The following is a 26076-nucleotide window of genomic DNA, read 5'->3' as shown; positions in this document are numbered from 1 at the left end:
TGAGAAGCTTTCCCTCTTTATCCTTCACTGGCACATCTGCGTTCTTGTATTTGCCTGCAAGTTTCTTGGTGGTTTCATACAGTCCTCTCATGTTTCCTGCCCCTGCTGCTTCCTCTGCCTTGCGTGCTAGGTCATCTACATAGTTTCTTTTGTCTTTCCGTACGCTGACTTTTACCTCCTTCATTGCTTTGGTGTATTCTTCTTGGGCCTTTGCTTTGGCTGCTCTTGTCTTGCTCCTGTTTACCTGATCCTTTGTCTTTTTTCTGTCTTCTATCTTCCTCAGAGTGGTGGCCGATATCCAAGGCTTGTGCTCACGTTTTCGTTTCCCCAGTACCTCTTGACACACAGTGGTCCAGCCTTATTTTATTGCCTCCAGTGTTTCTTCCACGCTGCTATCCTTGCCTAGTGTTTCCAACACTTGGAACCTGTACTGTTCTTAACTGCTACATTAAACTCATCTCTTGACGATGGCTCTCTCAGAAATTCCACCTTGTACCGGTTCCTATGATTATTGACAATTCCCTGTCTTCGCTTTAGTTTTAGTCGGTTTGTTGAAATGAGCAGATGATGGTCCGAAGCTACGTCTGCACCCCTGTAAACTCTAACATCCCTTATTGATCTCCTGAATTTCTTTTTGACGCATATGTGGTCAATCTGGTTTTCAGTTTGTTGGTCTGGCGACACTCATGTTGATTTGTGTATCTGTTTATGTGGGAAAACAGTCCCTCCTATCATGAGCCCATTCGTTGCACATATTTCAGCAAATAGGTCTCCATTCTCGTTTCTTACTCCAAGTCTGTGTAAACGATGACACTATAGGGGGGGGGGGGGGGGGTTAGAGGGATAGACATCTCAAGGCGAGACTGTTTGCTCGATATCGACCAAAATAATAGACCAAAGCCACCTATGTTCATGTAGCATATTTGTTTCGTCAGTCGGTCCATGTTTTTAAACAACACAGGGAATTCATTATTTTCCACTCTCCCACTTTCATTTCCACGTCCGAACCAAAGCCTTCTGTAGAGCGTGCTTGTAACTGATGAAAGAAGACGAATCATTGGTTTTTGGATTCATTTTTCAGAATTAAACAGCTGTTATACCTATTTGTATAACAATTCAACTCGTAAGTAATTAGTAATGTTGGCCATGTTTAAAATGAAAGTAGATTATCAGTCTACTATAGTTACCAAGAGGCGGGCGCGACCCAAGGTTGTGTGGCAGAGGTGGTAGTGTTGTTGTTGTTTCATTGCCTCCATGATGGACCATTCGAAGTGGTGGGTTCGATTTCGTCTTCGGGCATAGTGTGCATCTCGTCAATATGTATCATTTTTATGTGTTATTTTACAAGAAGGAAAGGTGTATGGGTGTTTTTTACAGATGCATTGCTGGTCTTTTAATTTTCTAGTTTATACTAAATTTCCAAATTATACCATCTGTTGACTGTTGGCTGCACAGACTTGCTATTCTATAGATCTATCTAGATCTAGATTCTAGATATCTACTTACTAGATCTACTGACTGAGAGTGAGACACTCACTGATACATTGCCATACCACCAGTCACCAGTGTCAGTGGCAGTTCTACCGCACATCATCATTCATGATGAATGTAGAGCCCGAGTTCGAAAGGCCACTGTTACTCAGTAGGCACCCCACAACACAAACTAATAAAGAATTACGAAGTGACTATTTCTCCGAATGTTCAGAGAAATAGTGCCGATCTTTATTTCTCCGAACGGTTTCCGGCTTCCGGTCTCGTGATTTTTTGCCTATTTATTGCAAGAGTTTGGCGCCAACTTTCATTCTGCCTCTGGTCTGGGAACTGGAAAGGAACACCGCATGGCAAGTGGCAAGCCCGCCTACAGACAACCTTCTGTAACACCCACCACACACCCACCACCATCATGCACATGTACACACACAAACTTATACACACACTAACTAAACATGATCAGTGGGCAACTTTTGAACGTATGACGAGCTGAGCTGTGGATGGAGAGACTGGACAGAGCAGGTGAAAGGAAGAATGTACGAGTGTATCCACAGGCGACAGCAACTACAAGGGGACGACACCGACCCCCCTGGCCTGGTCCACAGCTCACGAACGAAAGGAATGCGGCTAAGGCAGTGTTTTGCTAATATTATTGTCCATGGTTCGCAGGGTGGCAAGGGAATGAGTGAGATTTTCTTTGTGTGTGCCTGGAGGGAGGGGTGGGGTGTGGAAGTCATGCGGACGGAGATGAGCCGCGAGAGAGAACACGGGAATTGAATGAAAGAGAGAAACGACTCATGAGCCCTGGAGTGAATGGATCCTGTGTTTCTATTTTTGTATACTTTGTACTGTTACTGAATCAAGGCTGAAATAAAGCCCGAAAAACAAACACACACACGCTCCTCACTCTCCACTTACACACTTACTACCACACACAGACACACACACACACACACAGGAGCAAATTTTTAGATCTAGATCTAGATCTATTTCAATTGTCAAAAGAGCTAGTCTAGAGATTTTTAGATGAGTGTAAAAACGTGAAAAAGAAAAGTTTCACAACCGAATGAAATCAAAATTAGAACAGCCCATAAACAACCACAAAAATTAACAAATAAGGGCGTGAGTCCACCTGTCTGAAGAAAATTGGCTGTTTTAACTACTTAATGTGCGTAATTTAAGTAATTAAAAGTAACTGTAACGTATTCAACAAATAAACGTGGTGACAACAAGTGAGAAAGAGACGAAGTGGAGCTTGGTGAACTTTCTTTCAAAAGTAAAGAGGTTCAGTTTCTTTCTTTTTTTAACTTTTTTTTTTTTATTTGACTTTTTCCCCGATTCGGGGACCAAAAAATGCCCAAAAATCGAGCCATGATTGATTGGTCGCGGCCGCGACAAACGCAGATGCTAGTTCTATGTGTCGTTATCAATAACCCTCCGTAGATCTAGATCTAGACAGCACACGAGTGAACACAACACATTAAGTTTAAGAGCAGCACCCTTCATAGGCATATCTCTAGCGAAAAACTGTTTGGAACTGTAGCATTTCTTTATATAAATATTTACTGCGGACATTTTTTGGACCGATTGAACCATATTGTATACGAACAATCTTTGGTAGGCCTATACTATAATTATAGATCTATATAATATCCGAAATTTGCAGGAAAGGATGTGATTTCAGAGTGTTCGGAGAAATAGTGCCCAGCTTTTATTTTCCCGAACATTCGGAGAAATAGTGCCTAGCTTTATTTTCCCGAACGTTTGGAGAAATAGTGCCTAGCTTTATTTTCCAGAACGTTCAGAGAAATAGTGCCGGCCAAAGAATTATTGTATGGCCGGCTCTATATTTCTGTTTTCTCCGAACGTTCTGGAAAATAAACTTGAACTCTATTTCTCAGAACGGTTTCTGTCCTCAAGATTTTTTGGTTAATTGCAAGATTTAGGCGTCATCTTTCATTCTGCTATTCTGCAAGGACTGGGAAGAAGCATTTTTTTGCATCAAATGACAAATTCAATTTCTAGAGCTAGATCTAGAAATTTTTTAACGTCTGTATACTTCAGTTGACGTTGTGGTTGGGGCAACATTCCCGGACTATACTTCATTTGAAAATACCTTCAAAAAGTACTGCGAGAAAACAAGACTGATCGACCTTGACAGTAACCTATATTTGTATTTCGTCATCCAGCAAAAAATAAATGGTGGTGTATGTGTGTGTGTGTGTGTGTGAGAGAGAGAGAGAGAGAGAGAGCAGGGGGAAGTGTTAGCAAAATGTATGACATGCCCCAGTTGGCAGGAGGGAACGAGAGAAAGATAGAAGATAGGGAAATAGGTGGGGAGAAAGAAAGACCGAGACAAACAAAGAAAAAGAGAAGGCGAGCGATACACAGAGAGGAAAGAGAGAGAGGGGGGGGGGTGACTGCTCGACTGAAATTATGACATTTTTCTTTTCTTCAAATTGTAATTCCTCAAACTCCAAAACAGAGGATTAACAATCGTTCATCGAAAAGACATCCACAATCTTCATTTAGATCTAGATCTAGATATATCTAGATCTAGGCTAGTCTCGAAACTAGATCAATGATTTATGTCTGTATGTCTAGATCTAAACCTAGGTCATAGATTTAGAAAAACCTAGGTCTACCCATAGCCAAGAGAGCGCTGAAACTTTCCGAAATCCCAAAAGAGTTCCCCTACCGGGTCTGTATACTTCGTGACTTTGTTCCCAGTTACCGGGTCTGTATACACTCCCAAAAATAAAATCCTGCAACATGAAAAAAAGGCCTAGATTGGATGTTATAGTTATTTTAAAAAATATTGGAAATATATATATTATAATACAAATGAAAATACCTGCATGAAACAGGAAAGTAAACCTACGTCACCACCAAGTTAAATCTAGTATTAGAATCTTTTTGTTATTTTGTTTGAACCTTCTTCTGCTTATTTTTAATAACGTTGAATGAGAGTAGTCTGTCGCAAACGGCTGGCTGTGGGAAGAGATTTGACAGTAAAAAAGTAAAGTAAATTTGAGCCTCACGTTCAGAATTTACTTGATAAATAAACATCCAAGGTCTAAGGTCTTCATGCTCTCTGTCTATGGGGTCACTGTGATGTCAGATGCGAAAGACACTTCAAAATTTACATTTTTACCAGAAATTACACATATCATGTCTCTATGATTCATCCTGCAGAAACATGTGTTAGGACATTCCTGGTCATTCCAAGATTTATACTTAATTGAAACTGGAAAGAAAAAAAAATGAATCGCGTACTGGCTTGTTTTCACATTTCCACAACAACTTTACGTAGTCTACAATTTAAAAATTTCCTGTCCCCAGAGAAAGTAGAGATCCTATAAATAGTGTCATCATGCCTCGAGCGTGCTCACAATGTGGATGCACGGAGATCGACACAGATCCGGCCCGTGGCGATGCAGTCTGCACCAATTGCGGCACAGTGCTTGAGGACCAGATCATTGTCTCAGAGGTCCAGTACCAGGAGAGTGGCGCCGGTGGGGCCTCTGTCATTGGACAGTTTGTTTCCAATGATGGTGAGTTCGAGCATCCCATTTTCTTTTTTGATGTTTTAAAATAAAATTTATTACATTATGTTGTAAGTAACTTGTAGGCATATTGTTTCTGTGGGTTCATGGTTGGATTTTTTTGTGGGGGGGGGGGGGGGGGTGGGTGTTTTAAAAAAAATTTATTGCTAGTCCTAGTGCATACATTTCACCTCTTTCTGGTAATCAATTGTTTTTGTGCTGGGCATTTCAATGTTGTGAGATTTGCTGCAAGAACTGGGGTTGTGGTTTGTATACTTCTGTTGTGACTCAATGAATGGGAATAGCATCTGACTGCAGTTCCTTCCAGCTCCAAAAACTTTGTTTTGATATTTTTCATGCCCTTGAAGTTTTGTGTCAGTGACGATGTAAACAAATAAAATGTCATTTCTGGTATTCAGTCACAATACACAATACTAATACAGTTTTTTCATAGCTCAATAACCATTGTGATTTACAGTAGAAATAATTTAGTAATTATTGTATTTATAAAGCACATATCCACACTCTACAGCATGTTCTCTGCACTTCACATCAAATATTACCCGGTTGAGTCCTAGAACACTCAAAATATTTCTATGGCTTCCTGGGAAGTATACAGTGATGTCACATGTGTATTATATTTTACTTGTAATATATTCCCACTGTGTACCTGTGTGTCTTTAGGGGTCTCAATAAAGGTATTCTGAATATACAAAAACCTTTTTTGACCCACAGGCACCAGGGCTCAAACATTCAGGGGGCCCTATGGACACGGGTTCAGCTCAGAGGATTCTAGGAAACTGACTCTAGAGAATGGTAAGTGTGTGATAAGGGAAAGTTTGATGTGCTACTTTGATCAGCTGTTATTGACTCTTTGAAGAAAGAGATATCAGTAGAGGAATGGCAAATTGTACAAGCTATCAGTGATTTCAAATTTTCTTTACCCGAATGAACTGTTCTTTTGACTTGTAGCTGGAGGTGCTCGTTTACTAAAATATTTAAAATGCTGACAATTTCTACAGTGCCCACTCCTGTACAATACAGCTCTAGGAACTTTACAATTCTTTCATCTAATACAAGTGAATGAACGTGATACAGATACATATGCTCTTTAGATAAATGCTAACACAAGCATTCATACGGTACTATCAAAGCACATTTGATGACGATGTGTGCATCAACTTATGAGCTTATGAGTATTATGCATAAAGACTATCAAGATGGCATTTCATAAGGTAACCCTTATTTTTTTATGAATTTCAATGTGGTATTATTTACTTGTGAATCTTGTTCACAGGCTACAAGCGACTGAAGGAAATGGGGGGTCAGCTCCGTATGCATCAGAGCAGTATAGAGACTGCTTTTGGCTTCTTCAAGCTGGCTGTAGCGCAGAGGTTCACCAGGGGGCGCAAGATGGAATATGTGCTGGCATCGTGCTTGTACCTTGTGTGTCGTGTAGATCCCGGGGGTAGTGAGGACCTTGAACATATCCTTTTGCTTCGCTAATAGAGCTTATTAGTCTTTGTCTTCTCTCTTGTGTCTTTAGGCCATTCCCAAAGGGGGGACATTTCTTGTTCAAGCACAGTAGAATTGTAAATGGGCTGATTCATGTCATGCTCATAACTGTGCCTGATCTACAACAGGGACTGCTGCTTTTTCTTTCCTTATCCTTACTATTATCATTTTCCTCTACTTTGTTTGTATGTTTGTCACTCTCTTGTGACCTGCTATTTCGGAGTGCGTTGATAGTCGAAGCAGACCTTGTGCTGTTGAAGCTAGAGAGGTAAGCAGTCTGAGTCTGATTCCCTGTAAGGACTTCTCTGTTGACACCCATCCCTTGGCGCTCATATGACCTTATGCAGTTGCGAACGCCGTAAAACCCTCTACTATAATAAAAATAAATAACAATCTTTTAGCTTTTAAATTTCTTTTTGTTTAGTAAGAGTTTCACAACGCTTGCAACACTAATAAGTTATATGGTTGCCGAAGATTAGAGGTGTTACTAGAGAGATACCTACCAAGAAAGGGAGGGGGGAAGATAGATCTCTGATAGGAAAGAAGGAGCAAAACATACCAGAGCATCTGCTAACCACCCACCAACTTTCTTATACTGTAGACCGTCTATCCTTGTACAATTAATATTTATAGTACTGGGTATCAAAATTTTTTCCTTAACATGTGCACTGATGTTGATAGACTTCAGCGATATGATTCAGGTGAGTTTATTTTCTCTATACAGTCAAACCTGCCCTGACGGCCACCTGTACAAACGGCCACTTTCCATTTCCCCCCTTGCGTTTTTTCTATATAATTTAACTGTGTAAAACGGGCACCTGTCCAACGCTGCCACGGCCACCATATTTTAACACACAACCCCTATCACACTAAGCAATAACACCTGTCTTAGACGGCCACCTTAATGACTCTATTACGTTTTGTCATTAATTGTGCATTGGCCCCTGGCGTTGTAGGCGAGCCGTCATAATTCAATCACCTGTCGTTGTTATTAGGTAGTCCCTCCAACCGACCATGTTGCGTAGGCCCCTCCCATAGTTGACCAATAGCTTCCAATTTACAGCTGCTGGTGAGGTAAATGTGTGATCCTTCAAAACCCATAAGCCCAGCCCAGAACTCATACTCAAATCGTAAGTGAGATGAGTGGTCACTGTTTATCCAGTCTGTAACAAAGTAACAAAGGACGTCAACATGAACTTGTGACAGAAGCGTCACTCGTTCTCTGAGTGGTGGCGACCCATGTGTTTGTTTTAACATGGCACTCGGTCTTCCTCGTCTGATACATTTCGTTTTATTGTCACCCTTGTGCAAAATCAGCAACAAAATAAAAATGACAAACAAAATACAAACCACCGCCACCAACAACAAAAACAGCAAAGATGCGGCTACTTTCGATTGGGACCTCAGATGGGAATGGTTCATTTTCTTCATCTTGATCAGTCCTGCCGAAGACGGCCACCTCTTATACGGCCACTTTTCTCCTTGACAATGGGTGGCCGTCTTACACAGGTTTGACTGTACTTTTTAACTTTCGTATAAAAAATTTTTTTAGTTTAGTTAAAATAAGAGGATTTCAATGTAACAAAAAAAGCTTGGTTTGTGGTATTCATCATGGGAAGGTTGAATTTGTTGTGAAGTATTTCTCCACAATACACAGTTGAACATTTGTATGAGTCACCAGAGCTATGTGGCTGCTGTTTGGGGTGTGGTCTCTGAAAACTTAAGTTTACACAAATATGTTTAAAGTTGGAAAGAAGGCCTTTTGTTTTGCTCTTGGGAATGTTGACTTTCATTGTAATGTGTTTTAGTGATCTTCATTGTTCTACAAATCTTTTTCATCTCAGGTGAATGTTCATGTTCTGGGCCGCACTTTTGTTCAACTTGCAACTGAACTCTGCCAAAATATCAGGATTGTTGGTAAGACCATTATCTTGTAAATGTTCTTACGTCTATGTATTTACTGAGACAAATTCGTGGTTCTAGTTAAGTTGTTACACATCCCTTTGGGAAAATAATTTCAACATATTTTTAGTTTTCTTAGGAAGAGCAAATGAAACTTGAAACTGTAAAAGGGTTTCAAAGATTTTGTTGCATTCACTTTTGCTTATGATTATCATTTAAGTGTTAATGATAATCATTATTGTCTTTATTTTTTGGTAGCAGGGTCATTTTGGTGTATGTGCAGTGATACTCATATAAGTTAGTGTGTGTTAATGATGTTCATTGTATATATTCCTTTTAGATTTTACATCCTAATCTGTATAGTTGCTATAACGTTTTAACTGTCTACTATGGGCTGCAAATACTGCAAACAAAATCACAAACAGAAAGCATTTTCAGGAGGGCTTATCCTTTGAAATTTCGGGATTTAGGTACTATGGAAGATTGTTGGGCTTACATACAGTTGAATGTGCTCCCGATGTCCAAAACGACCACTTACCCCCTTGCATTTTTTACCGTTTTATTATATTGACACTGTCCAAGAGAACCACCAGTCTAAGATGACCATTTTTCTCCTAAACTATGAGTGGTTGTCTGGGATAGGTCTGACTAGTTATCAGATGTCAGTGTACCCGTTGTACAACATCAAACTGTATGGAGCAATGTAATACGAGCGGTTCCTTGCACACACCAAAGACAAAATTTCAACAGATGTGGTCCTCATCTATATTTCCAGCTTTTGCATTTATATTTTGGTGATTCTTTTTTTTTTTTAAGATACATTGTCCTTTACTCCCTGTCTGCCTCACTTGTGTCAAGAGTTTGATGTTCAGCTGTTGACAGTATAAACCATTGCTTTTGATCATAGTTGTAATGTTGAAATGTTTAGGGTTTTTTTGTTGTGTTTTTTGGCTATTTCTGACCTTCCGCTTGGTTGAATTTGTGTGCAGACCCAATTATCTACATCCGTCGATTTGCAAACCAGCTTCACTTTGGCACCAAACTGAACAAGGTAGTGGAGTCTGCCACCAGGCTTGTTGCGCGAATGAAGCGAGATTGGATGCACACGGGGCGTCGACCTGCCGGCCTCTGTGGCGCTGGTAGGTGAAAAACTGAAAGAAAATTATTGTTGATTTATATACATTTGTTATCTCTCAGTCGGAAGAGAAGGCTAGTGAGTGGTGGGTAGGTGTTCTGATGTGGTTTGCTCTTTCTTTCTAAATAAACATTTATTGTCATTATCTTTCCTCCTTATATTCTTTGTACGTAGATCTTCAGTAACACTTTATCTCCTGTTGTCAATTATCCATTTGTGTTGAAAATGCTGTGAAACTTGTACTAAAAGGAAAATTCAGAAGGCTCACATGAATTTCACAATTATACTCATGGTTGGCCTGCTCCATCCTCCAATTTGCTGCCCGCAATCCCCGGCAGACTTACATTGTTGCATCATATGACCTTATGCAGTTGCGAGCGCCGTAAAACCTCTACTAAAAAAACTACTAACATTGTTGCAGCTTGTTAGGAAAATACTGCTTTCAGTCTCATATTTTGTTCATATCAGTATAACACTATGAGTCAGGTGAACAAAACTATGAACTTCTTGAATTTTTTATCTGCACAGAGGAGGTGAGTTTGATTCCCTTATGTGGAAGATAAGGTGTTATCTAATCTATTTGTTTGGATATTTTTGGATATGTATTCAATATGGACCGGGCTTGCTGGTTGAGGGTACTTGGGGTTTGTTCATCAGTTCCATTCTCCTACTCATTTCTATAAAGTTCTATTTCTTCTTGTGCATCTGTGTTGCTGCCTAAGGAGGAATGCAGACATGAAATTTATGCTGTGTTAAAATTGACCCCACTTATACTAGTTTTGGAAAATTTATTTGTATTTCAAACATTTTCTATTCTTTTCTGTTGCAGCCCTCCTCATCTCTTCCAGAATGCATAATTTCAACCGCACCATTGATCAGATCATTAAGGTTGTCAAAGTGTGTGAAAGTACAGTAAGGAAAAGGTACAGTTCAGCACCACAATAGCTAGAATTAATCATCTTTTCTTGGCACTCATAGAGCTGTTGTAAAAGGGAAGTTTGTTTGGGTCTACGTTTTCTGGACAGGAATGACTTTTTTAAAATGTCTCTTTTACAAAGCAAATCATGTATTGTTGCTATTCCTGTTAACGAGTTATTGTTTTATATAGGGCTATCTCAAGGTATTGGTGATATTATGAAGGGAGGCCATAAAAGCTGCCTTTGAATGTGAAGGAACTCATTAATGTCAGTAATCATTATATTTTAGTCGTTTTAAAAAACTATAAGCTACAATTTTTTTAAAGAATGAAAGTATTTTTCTCTCTCCTGAAACATTTGGCTTTCTGGGTGATATCTGAACAGCTTGCTGGCGATGTATTTTGTGAAGTATCCCTCGTTTCTCTAGGTTGGCCCTCACAGGCAGGATTAGGGTCGTCAAAGTCCTTCATAATCTTAATCATTTTGATCGGGGGGCTTAACAGATACAACCAACAAACATTGCCACATTTTATAGCTTCTTTCTTTTCTTCCTTGTGCTCGGCTTAAGGTTGCTTGAGTTTGATAGCACCCCATCGGCACAGCTTACCATTGAGGAGTTTGATAACGTGGATTTGGAAGAGGAACAGGATCCACCGTGCTTCACTGAGGGAAAACGCAAGGCCAAACTGGCGCAGGTGGGAAGTAGGAATAGCCAAATGTATAAGAAAGTGACTGGAGGGACGAATTTTCAAATAGATATTGTATGTCTTTGGTAAAAGCTAGTCTGAAGATTTTATGAGTTTAAGGTGGTTTTTATGTCTAGGGTAGGATTGAGATCTTGGTTTTGTTAATTTGTTATGTAAATGCGAGTCATGGTCTTGAAGTTGGACTTTTTTAAAAAAAACATTTGTGAGGCGGCGTGGTGGAATCAGGCTCTCGTCAATTTTTGGACATGTAGAGTTATTGGTATCATCTTAAAGCTTGTTCACTTGTTTTTATTTGGATGAAAAAAATATCTATTTATCCTGAATACAAGTGGAGATATTTGGGAATGAAGGAGGTGGAGGTCACCTGTTTTCAGAGGTAAAATTAGAGAGAAAATGGCCGCCAAAGATTAGTTATAATGTTAGCTTAAGAGTCCGTGGTAACTGAAAATTTACATTTTTTGTGCCTTTAATCAACGTTTTTTTTAAAAATCCTCTCGGAAATGAGTTCTTTAATGGGCATGAAAGGTGTTGAGCCAAAAAACAAAAATTTGATAAAAATTCACAAACCTGCGGAAAAATGCTGGTTTCTTCACTTTGATTATTTTGACGAGAGCCTGAATCCACCACGCTGCTTCACATTTATTTTAGTAGGTTGGGGATGGGTTTTGCTCACGAGTTCAAGTACCAGCGACATGAAATGTACTCAACTGATTGTCCTTGTTTCATATGATCCAGTGTGGTCACTACGGTCGCCCCTGAATTTATCGTTGTACTTTTTGTTGTCTTTGTTCACAGCTCTTATTCAGCTTCTCATTACTCTATGTAGGCTGTTACTCTGGTGTGGTTTGCTTCTTCTTTCCTATCAATCATGTATCATCCTTATGTCTCCTCCTTCTTTTATGTGTTTGTTATTCTCTTGTAAAACCTCTAATCTATATAACGTTTCTTTATTGCAAGTGCTGTAAAACTCTTACTAAAACAAACACATGTCTTATTAGATAGTTGTAGTGATTCACGACTGAGTTTGACAATTAATGCAATGATAGTTATAATTGCTGATGGCCTCTCGATGCATTGTCTTCATTTGTTGTTTTTCATTTCCACTGGAATAAATTACTGTTTCACTTCATTGGGAATAGTGAAACAGTTGGTACCCAGCTCTGTGGTATGAACTTATACAAAGTTCTGCTTTGATAATTTGATCTAAAGTAAAAGCTTAACGACTGTTTTTATTTATCTATTCTTCTGACCCAGCTCGCTGAAGGCAAAATTCCAGAGTCTACAATGAAAGATTTGAACAAATTTCAAGACAACATCAACAAATCTTTAAAGAAGAAAGTTTTGCCAACAGATGGTGAGTTTTTAAATAGGTGGATTACTAGTGCTTAAAAGATTCATGTTGGTCATGATACATTTTTTTTCTGTTCCCTTTTTAAATGTTATTTTATTTCATTTTAAAAAAATTAAGGCTTATTTGCTTGTGGTAAGGGCAGTTTAACATACAATGCAGTGCAATTAAGAATTGCATGCTAACTACATGAAATTGGTCAAGTGGAAATAAATCTTCCTTTAAAAATAATGTTTTAATGTTATTCTGTGTCCTGCCTTTCTTGGCCTACTTCACTTGCTTGGTGATCCTTAGTACCCTTCATGTAAGATAGTTCAACTTGAGATTAACTGTTCCTGTGTGAATGACTAAGCGCTTTATATGATATTGAAGTGAGATTTTTTTTTGTGACGTCATTTCCATTAACATCAAACTAACAAAAATTTGACTCATCAAGACTCATATATTCTTGAATGAAGGATCAGGACATTTTTACCTGAGCTGAGTACTGCTCTGGACTTCAATGCGAGCTCATATAAGGGGTTTGTCTTTGACATTTTTTGTCATATTTATAAGATTCTATGATTCTTTGAACGTAATAATAGGCATGTTATTGTGGAATAGATCCTTTATGTGGCTTCTATAACTTTTGTAATTTTTTTCTAATTTGTCTTCAGACCCAAACAAAGAAAGCTTTTCTGATGCGGACAAGGCAGTGAAGGCTCTGGACGAGGTGGTGCTGAAGGGTGCAGCTGGATCTGATTGGAAGAGTGGCGAGTGGAAGGGGCTGGAAGACATGAGCAAGGTCGAAGATGTGGTCAAAATTGTCTCTGCCCCAGAAGATGGTAAGCCAGACTCTGCCATTTGTAGGTCTTGTGTGTTGCCTTTTTTTGTTTGTTTGTTTGTTTTACGGCGCTCGCAACTGCATAAAGTCATATGAGCGTGTGAGACACCTAAACATTTTCAGTTGGTAGGAAATTTGAAATTTTTCCCGGATGGCGGCCGAAGCCTACTCTTATCGATTTTGGACTACCGAGGGATCTTTAATGTGGGCAACATGCACTCGGGACCTCAGAGATTTTTCGCCCTTGTTCGAGAAGGCTAGGTGTAGATCTTTCCTACCAGTAGATCTGGGGTGTTGCTGAAAGACAACAATAAATAGGAGCCCGTGAGTAGCAGTAGAAAGGCTGCAGAAAGAGTCAGGAGCCCAGAGGAGGGGGCAAAGGAGGTGAGGGGGTGGGAGCAGAAAGTGGAGATGAAAGCAGACGACAGAACATTGCCACAGAGCAGGAAAGGAGATGAAAGGAGACAATTTCCCGGGACCTACTGAATGAGAGTCGAACACCTTAACCTCTAGGCCATGAGAGCCCCCCTTTTTTTTTCTTCTATTTTTAAGTGTTGATTTGAGGAAGAAAAAAAGTGTACTTTATTCTCTGGAATATTAATTCTTAACTTGATCCATTTGCTGTATGTTGCACTGTTAGCAAATTTAGTATTATGATGGACTTTGGTAGTGCTTTCTTTGTTTAAAATGTTATGACAAACTGGGAAGAAACAGCTAGCCTCTTGAGTGGTCAAAATTATGCAGATCACAGGTAAAGTTATGGTATTTGGTACTATATCCTAATTATGCAGATCACAGGTAAAGTTATGGTATTTGGTACTATATCCTACATAACTCTAGTACAGAAAAAAAAACACTTTTCGTGGCCGGTGCTTTTCCTATTTTAGATTTTCCTAACAGTTTCTCGAATATTATCCTCAGAGTTGAAGAGTGGGAAGATGTCTTTAGCTGAACCAGTCAGTGATGACAAGGTTGCAGAGGAAAAAGAGGGTATCTGTGCCAAAGTAGAGGATGGTGAACTTGACCTTTCAGGGATAGATGATGAAGAAATCGACAAGGTGCGGTATCGATTGAAGTTAATTCTTTGGATATTTTGTTTGCCTCAATTATGTCTAACTTTAGTTTGTTTCAGATTGACAAAGGGTTGATTCAGATTGATTCACCTTGCCCATGAAGGTTATGAATGAGGTGAATGGATTTATGGGACACGTGCATTTGTGCAAAGGTTGTGAGATTTATGTCTTGCGTTTGAGGGAAATACTTCATTTTGTATCGCAATAAATATTTCAAGGTATAAAGTAGGGGGGGGGGGAGCTTGGAGAGAAGAAGTAGAATAAAGAGATCTTGCTTATTCATGTATCTGTGCTGTATTATTTATGCAATGTGTACATATGTTCACTGTAGGCAAATAAGAAAAATGTATCCTTTGAAAATGCTGTACTATAGTCTTTCCTTTCTTACCTTCTCTCAGATGATCAACACACAGGAGGAGACTCAACACAAAGCCAAATGGTTTGAGGCAGAATTCGGCGACTACATGGAGGTTGTCAAAGGTAAATCTTTACAAGGCTTGAAAGGTTAAAGTACAGGTTTGTGAGATATCGTGGATGGTTGGCGGGGTGCACTGATGTGGTTTCAACATTTGCTCCTTCTTTCCTATCAAACATCTATTGGTGGGTGGTTGGCGGGTGCTCTGGTGTGGTTTGCTTCTTCTTTCCTATCAAACATCTACCGTCTTTATCTCCCCTCCTTCCTTTTTGTTTGTTATTCTCTTGTGACACCTCTAATCTTCGGCATTTATATGACTTTATTGTGTTGCAAGTGCTGCGAAACTTTAACTAAAAAACATCTATTGGTGGGTGGTTGGCGGGTGCTCTGGTGTGGTTTGCTTCTACTTTCTTGTCAAACATCTATCGTCTTTATCTCCCCTCCTTCCTTTTTGTTTGTTATTCTCTTGTAACACCTCTAATCTTCGGCATTTATATGACTTTATTGTGTTGCAAGTGCTGCGAAACTTTAACTAAAAAACATCTATTGGTGGGTGGTTGGCGGGTGCTCTGGTGTGGTTTGCTTCTTCTTTCTTGTCAAACATCTATCGTCTTTATCTCCCCTCCTTCTTTTTTGTCTGGTGTGGTTTGCTCCCTCTTTCCTATCCAACATCTGTTTTCCTTTTTTCTCCTCCTTTTTTTCTGTATGATAATCTCTAGTAACATATATGACCTAATTGTTTCAAGTGCTGTATTACTCATAGTAAAACTAAAGGGTTGTACCACTAACTTAAATCCTGTTATAGCCATTTTTTATACTGAGTAAAAGTTATGCAGATTTGATAGCACTTGCATAGGACAAGAATTTAATTTCCAGGTGGGGAAGATATGTTTTCAAATATATTCATCTTTTTGCTGGGATTATGTCCCAGACAGCTTTGGTTGGCTTTGAGAGGTAGGGTGGCATCAACCTGATTTTTCAGTTGTCTTAATTGTGTCGATATGGGCTTATGACATTTGCAGCATGCAAAAACACAGTACTGGAATATGATTGCCAAGAACCAACGAGATTTTGGCTAAGAAATTAGAATTATAAGTAGCATACGAGCTACCAATCATCTGTACAAATTTGTTTCTCCACAAGCTCTGAAAATGGGATATGTCATTTTCCATAGTTTTTGAGTATGATATATTATTGCAAAGAGCTTCCACATGTTTCCAGAGTCTGGCCAGAGTGATTTTGTCTTGATAAGTTACCACCTGATGGTGAGCGTAAGGAATGCCCTGTGGGGTCAGTTTGGTTTTGGTGCATGTCTGACATAGGCCATTATTGTAGCTCATTACATGCTGCTGACAACCATGTTGTTTGTTCTTCATTCTTTGGGTTTTGGTAGTGTTCTTATATAGTCTATGCCTTTGTTGAAGAAAAGCATTTCTTCTCGCCAGGAAGATGTGATTGACCCTAACTGTGTTGATTCATTTGCTTTGCAGAAAGAGAAGAAAGACGTCGACTAAAAGAAGAAGCTGCAGCCAAGAAAAAGGAAAAAAATGTGAGGATCTGTGTTGTTTTAGTTAGTGAAAAATATTTTGTTGATACAAGCTTTTGATTTTTCATCTGAAAAAGATTTTTGATCAGGATGATGGCTGCATGGGGAGTTGAAATTTAGGGTTCATCTAGTGAAACACTCGAGGGAAGGAGTCTATATTAGACATACCGTAACTTTGAAAATCGCATGGTGCTGCCTGAAAAGGAAAGGCCTCAACTCTGTTACAGTTAGTGTGTCAATCTGTATGACATCATTAGTTTTTTGGGCGTTTTTTTCTTCTTGGGTGGTGTTATACTTATCGCTCAGAACTATTTTGTCAAAAGTGTGCCAAGTAAAGAGGCACTTTGGGCAAAATAATTCTGAGGCGACGTTATGTCTAATGTGCACAGCAGAATTTAGGTTTGTGGATTTTGTTTTTTTAGGCAGGGGTGAGTGCTTTATATGTGTTGTTCTTAGACTTGGTACTTAGTTGAGCATGCAAGGTATAGTTTTATGCTGAGAAGAGATTTCCAGTTCTTGTACAAACAAATCTGTAAAAATATTGTGTCTACTTACTTAATAGAATTCATTTTAAAATCATGTTTATTTTTTTCATGCCTTTTGTTCATCAGTTGCTGGGAGAGAAAGTTTCTTTGTGAAAACAAACCACAAATGATGCATTTATAGAGGCACAAACTGTTTGTGCTGTTTTAGTGTACTGTTTCTTTTTCAGAAAGCCATGTTGATTGTATTTCATTTTGTCTAAACTTTCATGTTTCCTCTTCCTGCTCACCTCATCATACCTGGTTCCATTCTCCAGCCCAAAGCGAAGAAAAAGAAAAAGAAAGGTGGCTATGACTTGGAGTCTGAGCTGGCCCAGTGCATGGAGATCTTGAAGAAAGACATCAAGGAGAAGAAGTTCTCCGACAAGATCAACTACAGTGTTCTCAACACGCTGGACGCTGCTGAGCCCTCCGAACCTGTGGTCAGTCAGGCTGAAGCGGTCTCTGAGGATGACAAGCAGGTGGAGCTAGAGCACAAGCCCCAGATGATCAACAGGTTGATACCGGTTTTTTTAATGTCGTTTCGTTTATTCAGGTTTCTGTCTGTTTTCTTCGTTTTCCTCTTTACTTGTTTTAGTTATGTGGATTTTTTTTTCTGTTATAATATATTTATTCTTATGCGTATACTTGTAGTCTGTTTATTTGTTTACTTGTCTTTGTTAGATTTTACTTGTCAGCCTTTAAAAAAAATTTGTCTATCTCTCTTCGTTTGTTTATTGTACTCTTGTTCTTGTCTTTTTATTGATTTGTACATATGTGTTTGTTTTTTAATTTGTTCATATAATTGTTTTTTCCTTTTCTATCTATAGTTTTTAAAAGTTTTTAGGGGGTTATAGTTAAGTTTTACTTCTTTTGAGATACAAATTGATCATCTTAAATGTGTAATAGTCTATTTGTGTTGGTAGGTCGCAAATTTTGATCTTACATTAAGTACGTGGGTGGTTGCCGGGTGCTCTGGTGCGCTTTGCTCCTTCTTTCCTATCAAACATCTATCGTTCTTATCGCCCCTTGTTCTTTTTTATGTTTGTTACTCTCTTGTAACACCTCTAATCTTCTGGTGCTCATACGACCTTATGCAGTTGCGAGAGCCGTAAAACTTCTACTAATACTAAAACTAAAACTAAACATTAAGTGCTGTAATTGTCTTTCATTTACCGATACACATAATAAGTACTGTCCAACCAAAGTAGGCTTAATCGTTGGTTTGTGTACAGTGTAGGACAAAATTCTCCTTTTTCTTACAAAAGAAAAATTTAAACCTCAAAACAAAATTATTCCTTATTTCCTATCTTTTGGACAATATTACTGAAAGATTATCAAAAACGAAAACGTGTAATTGTCTTCTAGAAGTGCTTGCCAAAGCATACAAGAAAGAAACAAGTGAGACAGTCAGAACTATTACCTAACAAATATTGTAAAAGAACAACACTGCAAAAAGCTGCAGGTGAGTCAGAACTATAAAGTGCAAAATGAACAACACTGCAAAAAGAAACAAATGAGACAGAATTATTAACCGGCATAAAGAACAACACTGCAAAAAGAAACAAATGAGACAGAATTATTAACCGGCATAAAGAACAGCACTGCAAAAAGAAACAAATGAGACAGAATTATTAACCAGCATAAAGAACAACACTGCTAAAAGAAACAAATGAGACAGAATTATTAACCAGCATAAAGAACAACACTGCAAAAAGAAACAAATGAGACGGAATTATTAACCAGCATAAAGAACAACACTGCAAAAAGAAACAGAGGAGAAAACATATAAAGGTTACGACAATGTTGTCCATAGCACACTGTCAGTTTTCAAAACGGGTCTCCTGGTTGTAGAAGTTAATAAAATTTGAGCAGAATTTTAAACTTAAAAACTGTAGCAGATGGTTGGCAGGTGCTCTGGTGGGGTTTGCTCCTTCTTACCTATCAAACATCTATCGTCTTGATCTTTTTTTTTTGTGTTTGTTACTCTCTTGTAACACCTCTTACCTTCAGCATTTACATAACCTTTTTGTATTGCAAGTGCAGTTAAAACTTACTTAAGCTTGAAATTATAAAATTGCATTCAATTGATGTCTTATGATATATTCACATCTTGAATGTATATTCTTACGCTCTGGTGCCTTTTTTTCAGGTTCAGGAAGTCTTCTATCTCAGAGTCAAAAACAGAGAGGAAGAGGGTAAGTCCATTAGCATTACCTGACTTTTATTTAGCAGCACTGACAGGTTATGGTTATTGCCATGCCCCCCTCCCCAAAGTTCTGAAAAGATTAAAAAATGACATTCTCCAAATTTCATCATTGTACAATAGTTCCCTCACAGTCAGGGGAAAGAGTTGTTGAACATTCCCCTACAAATTAAACAGATCTGTTTTATAGATTTCTGAAACTGAAACTATTTTTTTTTTTTAAATTGTGGGTGTAAAATTTCAGGGTTGTCCATTCATCCATGTCTAGTTGTGATGTAGTGAGCGCTCAGTACTGATTTGTTAACCGCTAGTGCAGAGGATGCGGTCAAAAAACGGGTGGACCACTTTGCGGGCAGTCTGTTAAACGAATAACACTAAGTGGGGCACATCAAGCGCTGGCTGGACTGAAATTCGTAGGCAAAAAGTGGTTGCTTGACATATTGGTCCTAAAGATAGGCTAGCTATATCATAGTGGCGTAGCTATCGTTCAATAGACCTTGGTCTAGGGCTACTGGTTTGTTACAGAACTGAGAAGCAAGCAATCAGGTATGCGCAGTGGACACCAGGGTGATAGAATCAACATGTGCTCAAAATGCGTATTGTTTTTTGAAGATCGACTCACAAAGGTGGGACTGCATTGACATTGTGGCTGTGACATCATGAATGAGCTAGCCAAAATAAGTGTTGCCGGCTCAACAGGCTTGCTCATTCATGTCGTGGCAAATGAACAGCATCTCGCTCGATCAGCGAATAATGAGTCTTTCAATATACCAATTAGCTTCTGCCCGCCTGCAGTCAGATACGGGAAGTGATTTGTTTATTCACTTGTTATTTGCAGACTCTAGAAACGAGCGCTCCTTTATTCGTTTGTAAACATTTTGTGGGCAGAGCTCAACACTAGTGTCTAGCTGTTTATCAGTATATCTCCACTTTCCTATTCTTTCTACTACTTTTTAGTGTTGTTGTTATTGCAATCTTTTCCTGAAATATAGCCATTGTTGTGCTGAGTCTCTGTAAACTGAGGTATGCCACCTCTGACATGTGATGGCATAGCGTAAGTTTAAAAACATTTTTAATTGTTTCGTTGTGCCGGGTAGACTGTTTGGGGGGGAAAACAGTGTTTGCCAAGTTTTTAGTAATATTTGTATGTTCTCCCCATTACTCAGGCTGCTGCTAACAAGAGAGTTCGAATACAAGATGCAATTGACATTGAGCCAGCCAGAAAGGTCAAGGTCTTAGAGGAAGAGGTGGAGCCAGCACCAACAGAGATTGTGGTGGAAGAACACAGTGAGCCCATGTATGCTGAAGGTCAAGGTTTGTTGGCATCTTCTTCCTCGTGTGAATCAGTGTAGTATAGTGGTCAAGGCACTTGCCTTGTGATGAAGAGGGAGGTTCCTGGATGGCAACTTTCTGGAGACTTTCATAAGACTGATTTTGCAGAGTTTCTTTACCCTTGACAGATGTTAAAACATATTCCTACTTTTCAAATATCCTATATTGTGATGGGTTGTGAAACATACAATAAAACCAAATCTTTCTCCTTGTTGGCTAGATTGAGATTTTTGTGGCCTGTACGACCATAGTGCTTCTCTGAAGGTCTTTCAAGTTCTCATATAGCTATTTCTGCAGTGGATTTGAACTGCCACAATGCATTACTCTGGTCATTGTAAAGCTTATGGAGCTGTATCAGATTCTCCCATTCTTAATGTCTTTGAAGTGCAGAGCTGCTGCTGCCTGTTCAGTCTAGAATTTGTTTTTCATGCAAGTATTTTTAAACTAAAAAATGTTTTCAAATAAAATAGTTTTGTAATGTCGGTTTTCCTGTCTTGTGTCAAGCTAAGAGAAATGGTTGGGTTTGGGGTTTTTTTCAAAGCCAATTTATATTGTTTTAAGGTGCAGAAGAACTGGCAGAGGAAGAGGATGAAGAAGACTACGACGACGAAGATGATGAAGCGGAGGAGAAAATTCTCAGTGCCAGGCAACTGCTGGGACAGGACGGTATGACTGTTTGTTATCTTGTGTGTTAGCATCAGGCTTTTTTTTTAAGGGGGGGGGGGAACAGGTGTGTTTTACCATCAGCATATACTGTATCTTCCCTGCTCTCCTGCTGTTTTTATTTGTTGTCTGCTGGCTTCTTCTTTTTTTTTTTTAAACTCGCAAAATTACGGGGGGGGGGGGGGGGGGGGGTTTTGTGTGTCAGTGTGCTCTCCATCAAGTCCAGCAGTTTGAACAGATCGTTCTCTAGACTTCTAATGAACCTCTTATGTTAACTCACTGCCTGCACGCCATATTTCTCATTGCTATCCCTAGTGCCCGCCTTTTCAATGTGTATTTAAAATCACTAATGTAACTGATGTTGTCACAAGGATACATTTTTCAAAATTCTGAACTTGGAAACCACAGGGGCTGCAGTAGGTAGTTGAATCAGAACTTTGACAGCAGCATGTATGGTTTGGGTGAGCATTAAGTTAAGGGAAGTCAATTGTTGAGAGTACAATTATTTTGTTTCACAAAGATTTGATTCATTTGATGAGGTGTGTTTGAAAAGGTTCCTGTTACTTTAAAATGTGTGCATCAAAGGTCAAATTTTGTTTTTTTTTTAGAGGGGAAAAAAGACGCCCGAGTTTTTTCATGGGTCTCATTTTCAATTAATATAAAGCAAGCAAAGTGAGGATGTGATATAAAGAATCCTTTCAATATAGGTGGTTGATCTGGGTTGTGGTGGTTCTGGTGTTGTGCGTTCCTCCTTTCTATTTTCTGTTGTATTTGTTCTTTGTTGTTTTGGGTACTACTGTATAGCCTTTTTCATGGTGACTTGTTGTAATTTTCCGTTCAACATCTCTCTCCCACCCCTCAAATATGTGAGAAGAACATTATTGCGTTCAAAGACTTATTAGTTTTCTCTTTTTATGTTTAAAATGTGTTTCTCTCTCTCTCTCTCTCTCTCTCTCTCTCTCTCTCTCTCTCTCTCTCTCTCTTTCTACCCCTCTCTCTCTACCCCTCTCCCTCTCCCTTTCTTCGCATCCCCCCCACCCCATGAAGTGTTGGCTGCCCATACTGCTCTATGAAATTATTTTTTAAACGCTTTCCTCTCTCAGACATGTTGAAGTGGGAGGTTGGCAGGTGCTCTGGTGTGGTTTGCTTCTTCTTTCCTGTCAAACATCTATCGTCCTTATCTCCCCCTCTTTTTTATGTTTGTTACTCTCTTGTAACAGCTCTAATCTTCTGGCACTCAAATGACTTTATGCAGTTGCGAGCGCCGTAAAACTTCTACTAAAATTAAAGACATGTTGAAATCGTCTTGGTTGTTTTTGTTTGTCTATTCATTGATGGTATATTTTTCATTGTCTTTACTTTCCCTGTAATAATCCTAACATAAATATTCACTTGAAAGGCTTCTTTGGTAAATGGGCTCATGGCGTAATGGTTTGACTCCTAGCCTTGCACATTAATATTAATTACATGAGTTTAATTCCTGAAAAAGATATCTTATAGAAGAGCTCCATCTTTCTACTGGGATTTGATGTTCCACTATCTAGTCTGGCCCCATCAGGCGGGGTCAAAGTAGCTGCATATTGTTCAGTTTCCTCATCGTGAGTAGTTCTGTGACTTTTAGTTTGTTCAGTATATGTGTGCTTTCTTCTGTTCTCTCTCCACATTGTTTTTTAATTAGGAGAGCGAACCCGATTTTGATGTAGCTTTTTGTCTTGTTTTGCATCTTTGTTCTCTGTGTCCTTCTTCTTGGCTTTTCGGCTTTTCAAGGTTAGCTGTACTGCCCTGATCAAATTCATTTTGACAAAGAGAGAGATTCCCTGATTGTTGTTAATTGAAATATATTTTACAGGTCAGTCTTATGCCTTTTTGTTATTTCTTTTCTCTAGCTATAGTCTACGCGGTACAGCAGTCGGTGGTGTTTTTCCATTTTCTCATAATAAGTAGGTTTTGTTGGGGGTTTTTTTTTTTACTTGGGTTTGCCATATCGGAATTTTAACTGCATTGACAAGTTACTGCATAACTGTTTTATCAGTGCATGTCTGTGTTTATTCTGCTTATTTTCAGTGTCTGGCTATGATGAAGAGGAGGAAGATTACTATGACTGATCAGTCGTCACAAGTGCAGTTTTCTCAGGATGTGTTGTGTGTAGTCAACGCCACAAGAGCCATACATACAAGTCACCGCCTATTTTTGTCAGAGGGTGTTCACTTCAGGACTCTACTACTCAGTGAGCATACGGGCAAAGGTGTCTATGTAGAGGTTGCCATGGCTTATGTATAGTCTGGTTCATATGAGGTCTAAGTGCAGGGCAACTGTCAGAGAAGGATGTATGACCACACCCCCCACCCCACTCCCCTTCATGGACATGGTGGAAAGCATTGTTCAGATGTGGGCTCAGTGTGGAATGTAACTGCTGACCACATGTCGCAGATGGGCATTTGCTGTGCAGGCCCATAGTCTCATAGGACTGACAGATGCTGTACATATACACAAAGGACATGGTGGATTGATCCTGGCTGTGATTACGTCTAGGACAGCATGTTTATTAACCATAGCTGTGTATATGCCATATGATCAAAGCTGTGTTTATGCAATATGACCAGGGCTGCTCATCATTATGAATTTGGAGGAATCATTATGATTTTTATTCAGTTTTACGAAAATACGATCGTAATACCCCTGAGCACTATTTTTAACCAAAAAAATTTCGGCCATCCCAAACACGCCCTTCCTTCTCGGTGTATATGGGGAGAAAAAACTACCAGATCAGGACATGTAGGTCACACTATATCACGTTCGTTGTCTAAGTTTTAGTACCGTCTTTTCTTCGAGCCCTTGTAGTCGCTCAGTGCCACTTTGCCCTTAGAAAAAAGACTTAAGAAGTACCAAGGCCAGGAATAAGGCAAACATTAGATTGACAATGTTTTAGAAAATTTCTATCCTTTTGTGTTGTGGGTGACAGCCTGGGCCTATGTGAGGATTTTTAAAAAATGTATCATCCACATTGTGATGTCTGTAAGGTACAATTTCAATTCATACCAGACCAAATCTCTTTGATTTACATTATTTTTGCAAACAAGTGTATTTTATATTGTAAAATTTACTTTTTCTCTTCACAAGTGTTTTTTGTGCTATCATTGTGTGTGTGTTTGCTAGTGAGGTGATCATTTTGCGAGATTGTAATTTAAGTTGTTTTCTCTGTAGTCAAATGTGATGAGGTCTGGACATAGGCCCTTTTTGATCTCAAAGATTGTGGATGCATTGTTTTCATTTGCACCCTGTTCATCAGTGTGTGATGTGAAGATGTAAATGAGTAGAGTGCTTGTGCAATGGTTTATTTTTTCGTATTGTACAAAATTACATACTTTGTACCTCGTACGTGCTGTTTTGTACTTTTGCAATTTGGGTTTTTTTTATTTTGGCACCAAAAGGCAGTTGTTTTACCCTGTACATATAATGTATATTATTCAGCATTTATGTTATGATTGGTGCAAAAGAACATTTGTACATACAATTAAAAAGCTATTGCTGTGATATTCACATACTTGTGTGAAGGATGAGATTCCTGTAAATGGGAAAACCCGCAAAGCTTTGGGTTTTTCATTGTTGACTTTTTTTTTTTCAATACTTTAGAGTTTGCTTGAACTGAACATGGTTAGTCAAGTTTGAAAACAGGGGTTAAGTGGAAGAAAAGAAAATCCTTTTTTTTTTATATCCGAGAAGCCTCTCTATGCAGAAAACCTGATTATACTGAAGATGATCAGGCAGTCCCGCAGATTTCTGTTTCAGCGCACTCTACTATATTGCCTCTTTGGACCTCCATATTTAATTTTTATGGGATAGATAGCCAGACCAACCTAGTAGAAACCTGTAAAGTCTACTGCTCTACTCCATCCTCTCTCCTCCCCACCCTTATGTCCCTCCGATGACTATTTGTGTGTGTGTGTGAGAGAAAGAGTAGTGTCGAGTGCTTATTTATGCGTATTGTGCATTTATCATGATGCAGCACATTTCTCTTTGAGGAGATCAATAAATTGATGCCCTTATTTTATCTTATATAGCAAGCTATCTTGCTGGAATAAGAGAAAAATCGCTTTGAAAATACTGAAACAGCAGGACTATTTTGAGTAGGCTTAATCCGTCCTGATTTCTGAGCAGCTCACTGTTGGTTTGGAGTTGTTGGGGGGTTTTTTTCTTTGTTTTTTAATATTTATGTGTTGCAAATTCTGAATTCGTGAGTTCTTTGTGAGCTGTTGTAGTATAGTAGGCTACAATGTCATTTTTTAATTATTTTTTAGAATTATTTATTGGAACTCACATAATTCAGAAGATGCCTGTACTTGTGTGTTTAAGTTCAAGGTTGGAGGGTGCCACTGGTATGTCTGTCTGTCTGTCTCTCTGTATGTCTGTCTCTCTCTGTCTGTCTCCACATCTCTCTCTCTCTCTCTCTCTCTCTCTTAGTCTATAGATATCTCTCACTCTCTCTGTGTCTTTCTTTCTCTCCCTCCCTCTCATTCTCTCTCTCTCTCTCTCTCTCTCTCTCTCTCTCTCTCTCTCTCTCTCTCTCTCTCTCTCTCTCTCTTGTCAATATACTCCTCTTTTTCCAAACTGCTCAAAAGGAGATTAGATTGTATCGTTAGATGCGAGTGGGGTCTGAGTTACATGTATTGTGCATTTTCTAAATCCATTCAGGAATATTTTGTCTCTCCCCAGTTTTGTGGCGGAAGCTCAGGTGCTCTTGTTTTTGTAATGACTTTAAATACTTTAATAATTTTTGTGGAGAGCTTTTAGACTTCAGCAGCAACACGTATGGAGTCTTGGGACGGTCACGCACAAGATTGTTAACATGTCCTTGTTTGGGTGCATATGTTTGCACTTTTTATGAATGTGTACATTGTTAAATTATGTACCAGTAAAAATAAAAGTGGAATAAATCC

The 26076-nt window shown here is 38.9% G+C and overlaps 1 protein-coding gene across 2 annotated transcripts; it reads left to right on the top strand.

The window, feature by feature from the left end:
- The first annotated feature begins 987 nt into the window (after positions 1–987).
- LOC101855126 (transcription factor IIIB 90 kDa subunit) lies at positions 988–23491 on the top strand. 2 transcript variants are annotated; one of them, XM_005105351.3, is made up of 19 exons: positions 988–1123; positions 4834–5045; positions 5772–5852; positions 6334–6522; positions 7221–7252; positions 8396–8468; positions 9443–9592; positions 10418–10511; positions 11074–11200; positions 12467–12566; positions 13217–13384; positions 14305–14441; positions 14855–14936; positions 16362–16420; positions 17217–17455; positions 19091–19136; positions 20311–20458; positions 21038–21142; positions 23204–23491. In XM_005105351.3, the coding sequence occupies exons 2-19, from the start codon at positions 4865–4867 to the stop codon at positions 23242–23244; spliced, it is 2052 nt and encodes a 683-aa protein (XP_005105408.1). In that variant the 5' UTR covers positions 988–1123; positions 4834–4864; the 3' UTR covers positions 23245–23491. The 2 variants fall into 2 exon arrangements, with proteins under 2 accessions (XP_005105408.1, XP_035827481.1); XM_035971588.1 differs by lacking the exon at positions 988–1123 and adding an exon at positions 1212–1274.
- The last annotated feature ends 2585 nt before the right edge of the window (positions 23492–26076 follow it).

The sequence above is a fragment of the Aplysia californica genome, unplaced genomic scaffold (assembly GCF_000002075.1).
Source record: "Aplysia californica isolate F4 #8 unplaced genomic scaffold, AplCal3.0 scaffold00466, whole genome shotgun sequence".
NCBI classification, from domain to species: domain Eukaryota; kingdom Metazoa; phylum Mollusca; class Gastropoda; order Aplysiida; family Aplysiidae; genus Aplysia; species Aplysia californica.
Note: the sequence above shows the minus strand (reverse complement) of the source record. Positions and strands in the feature narration are given on the sequence as shown.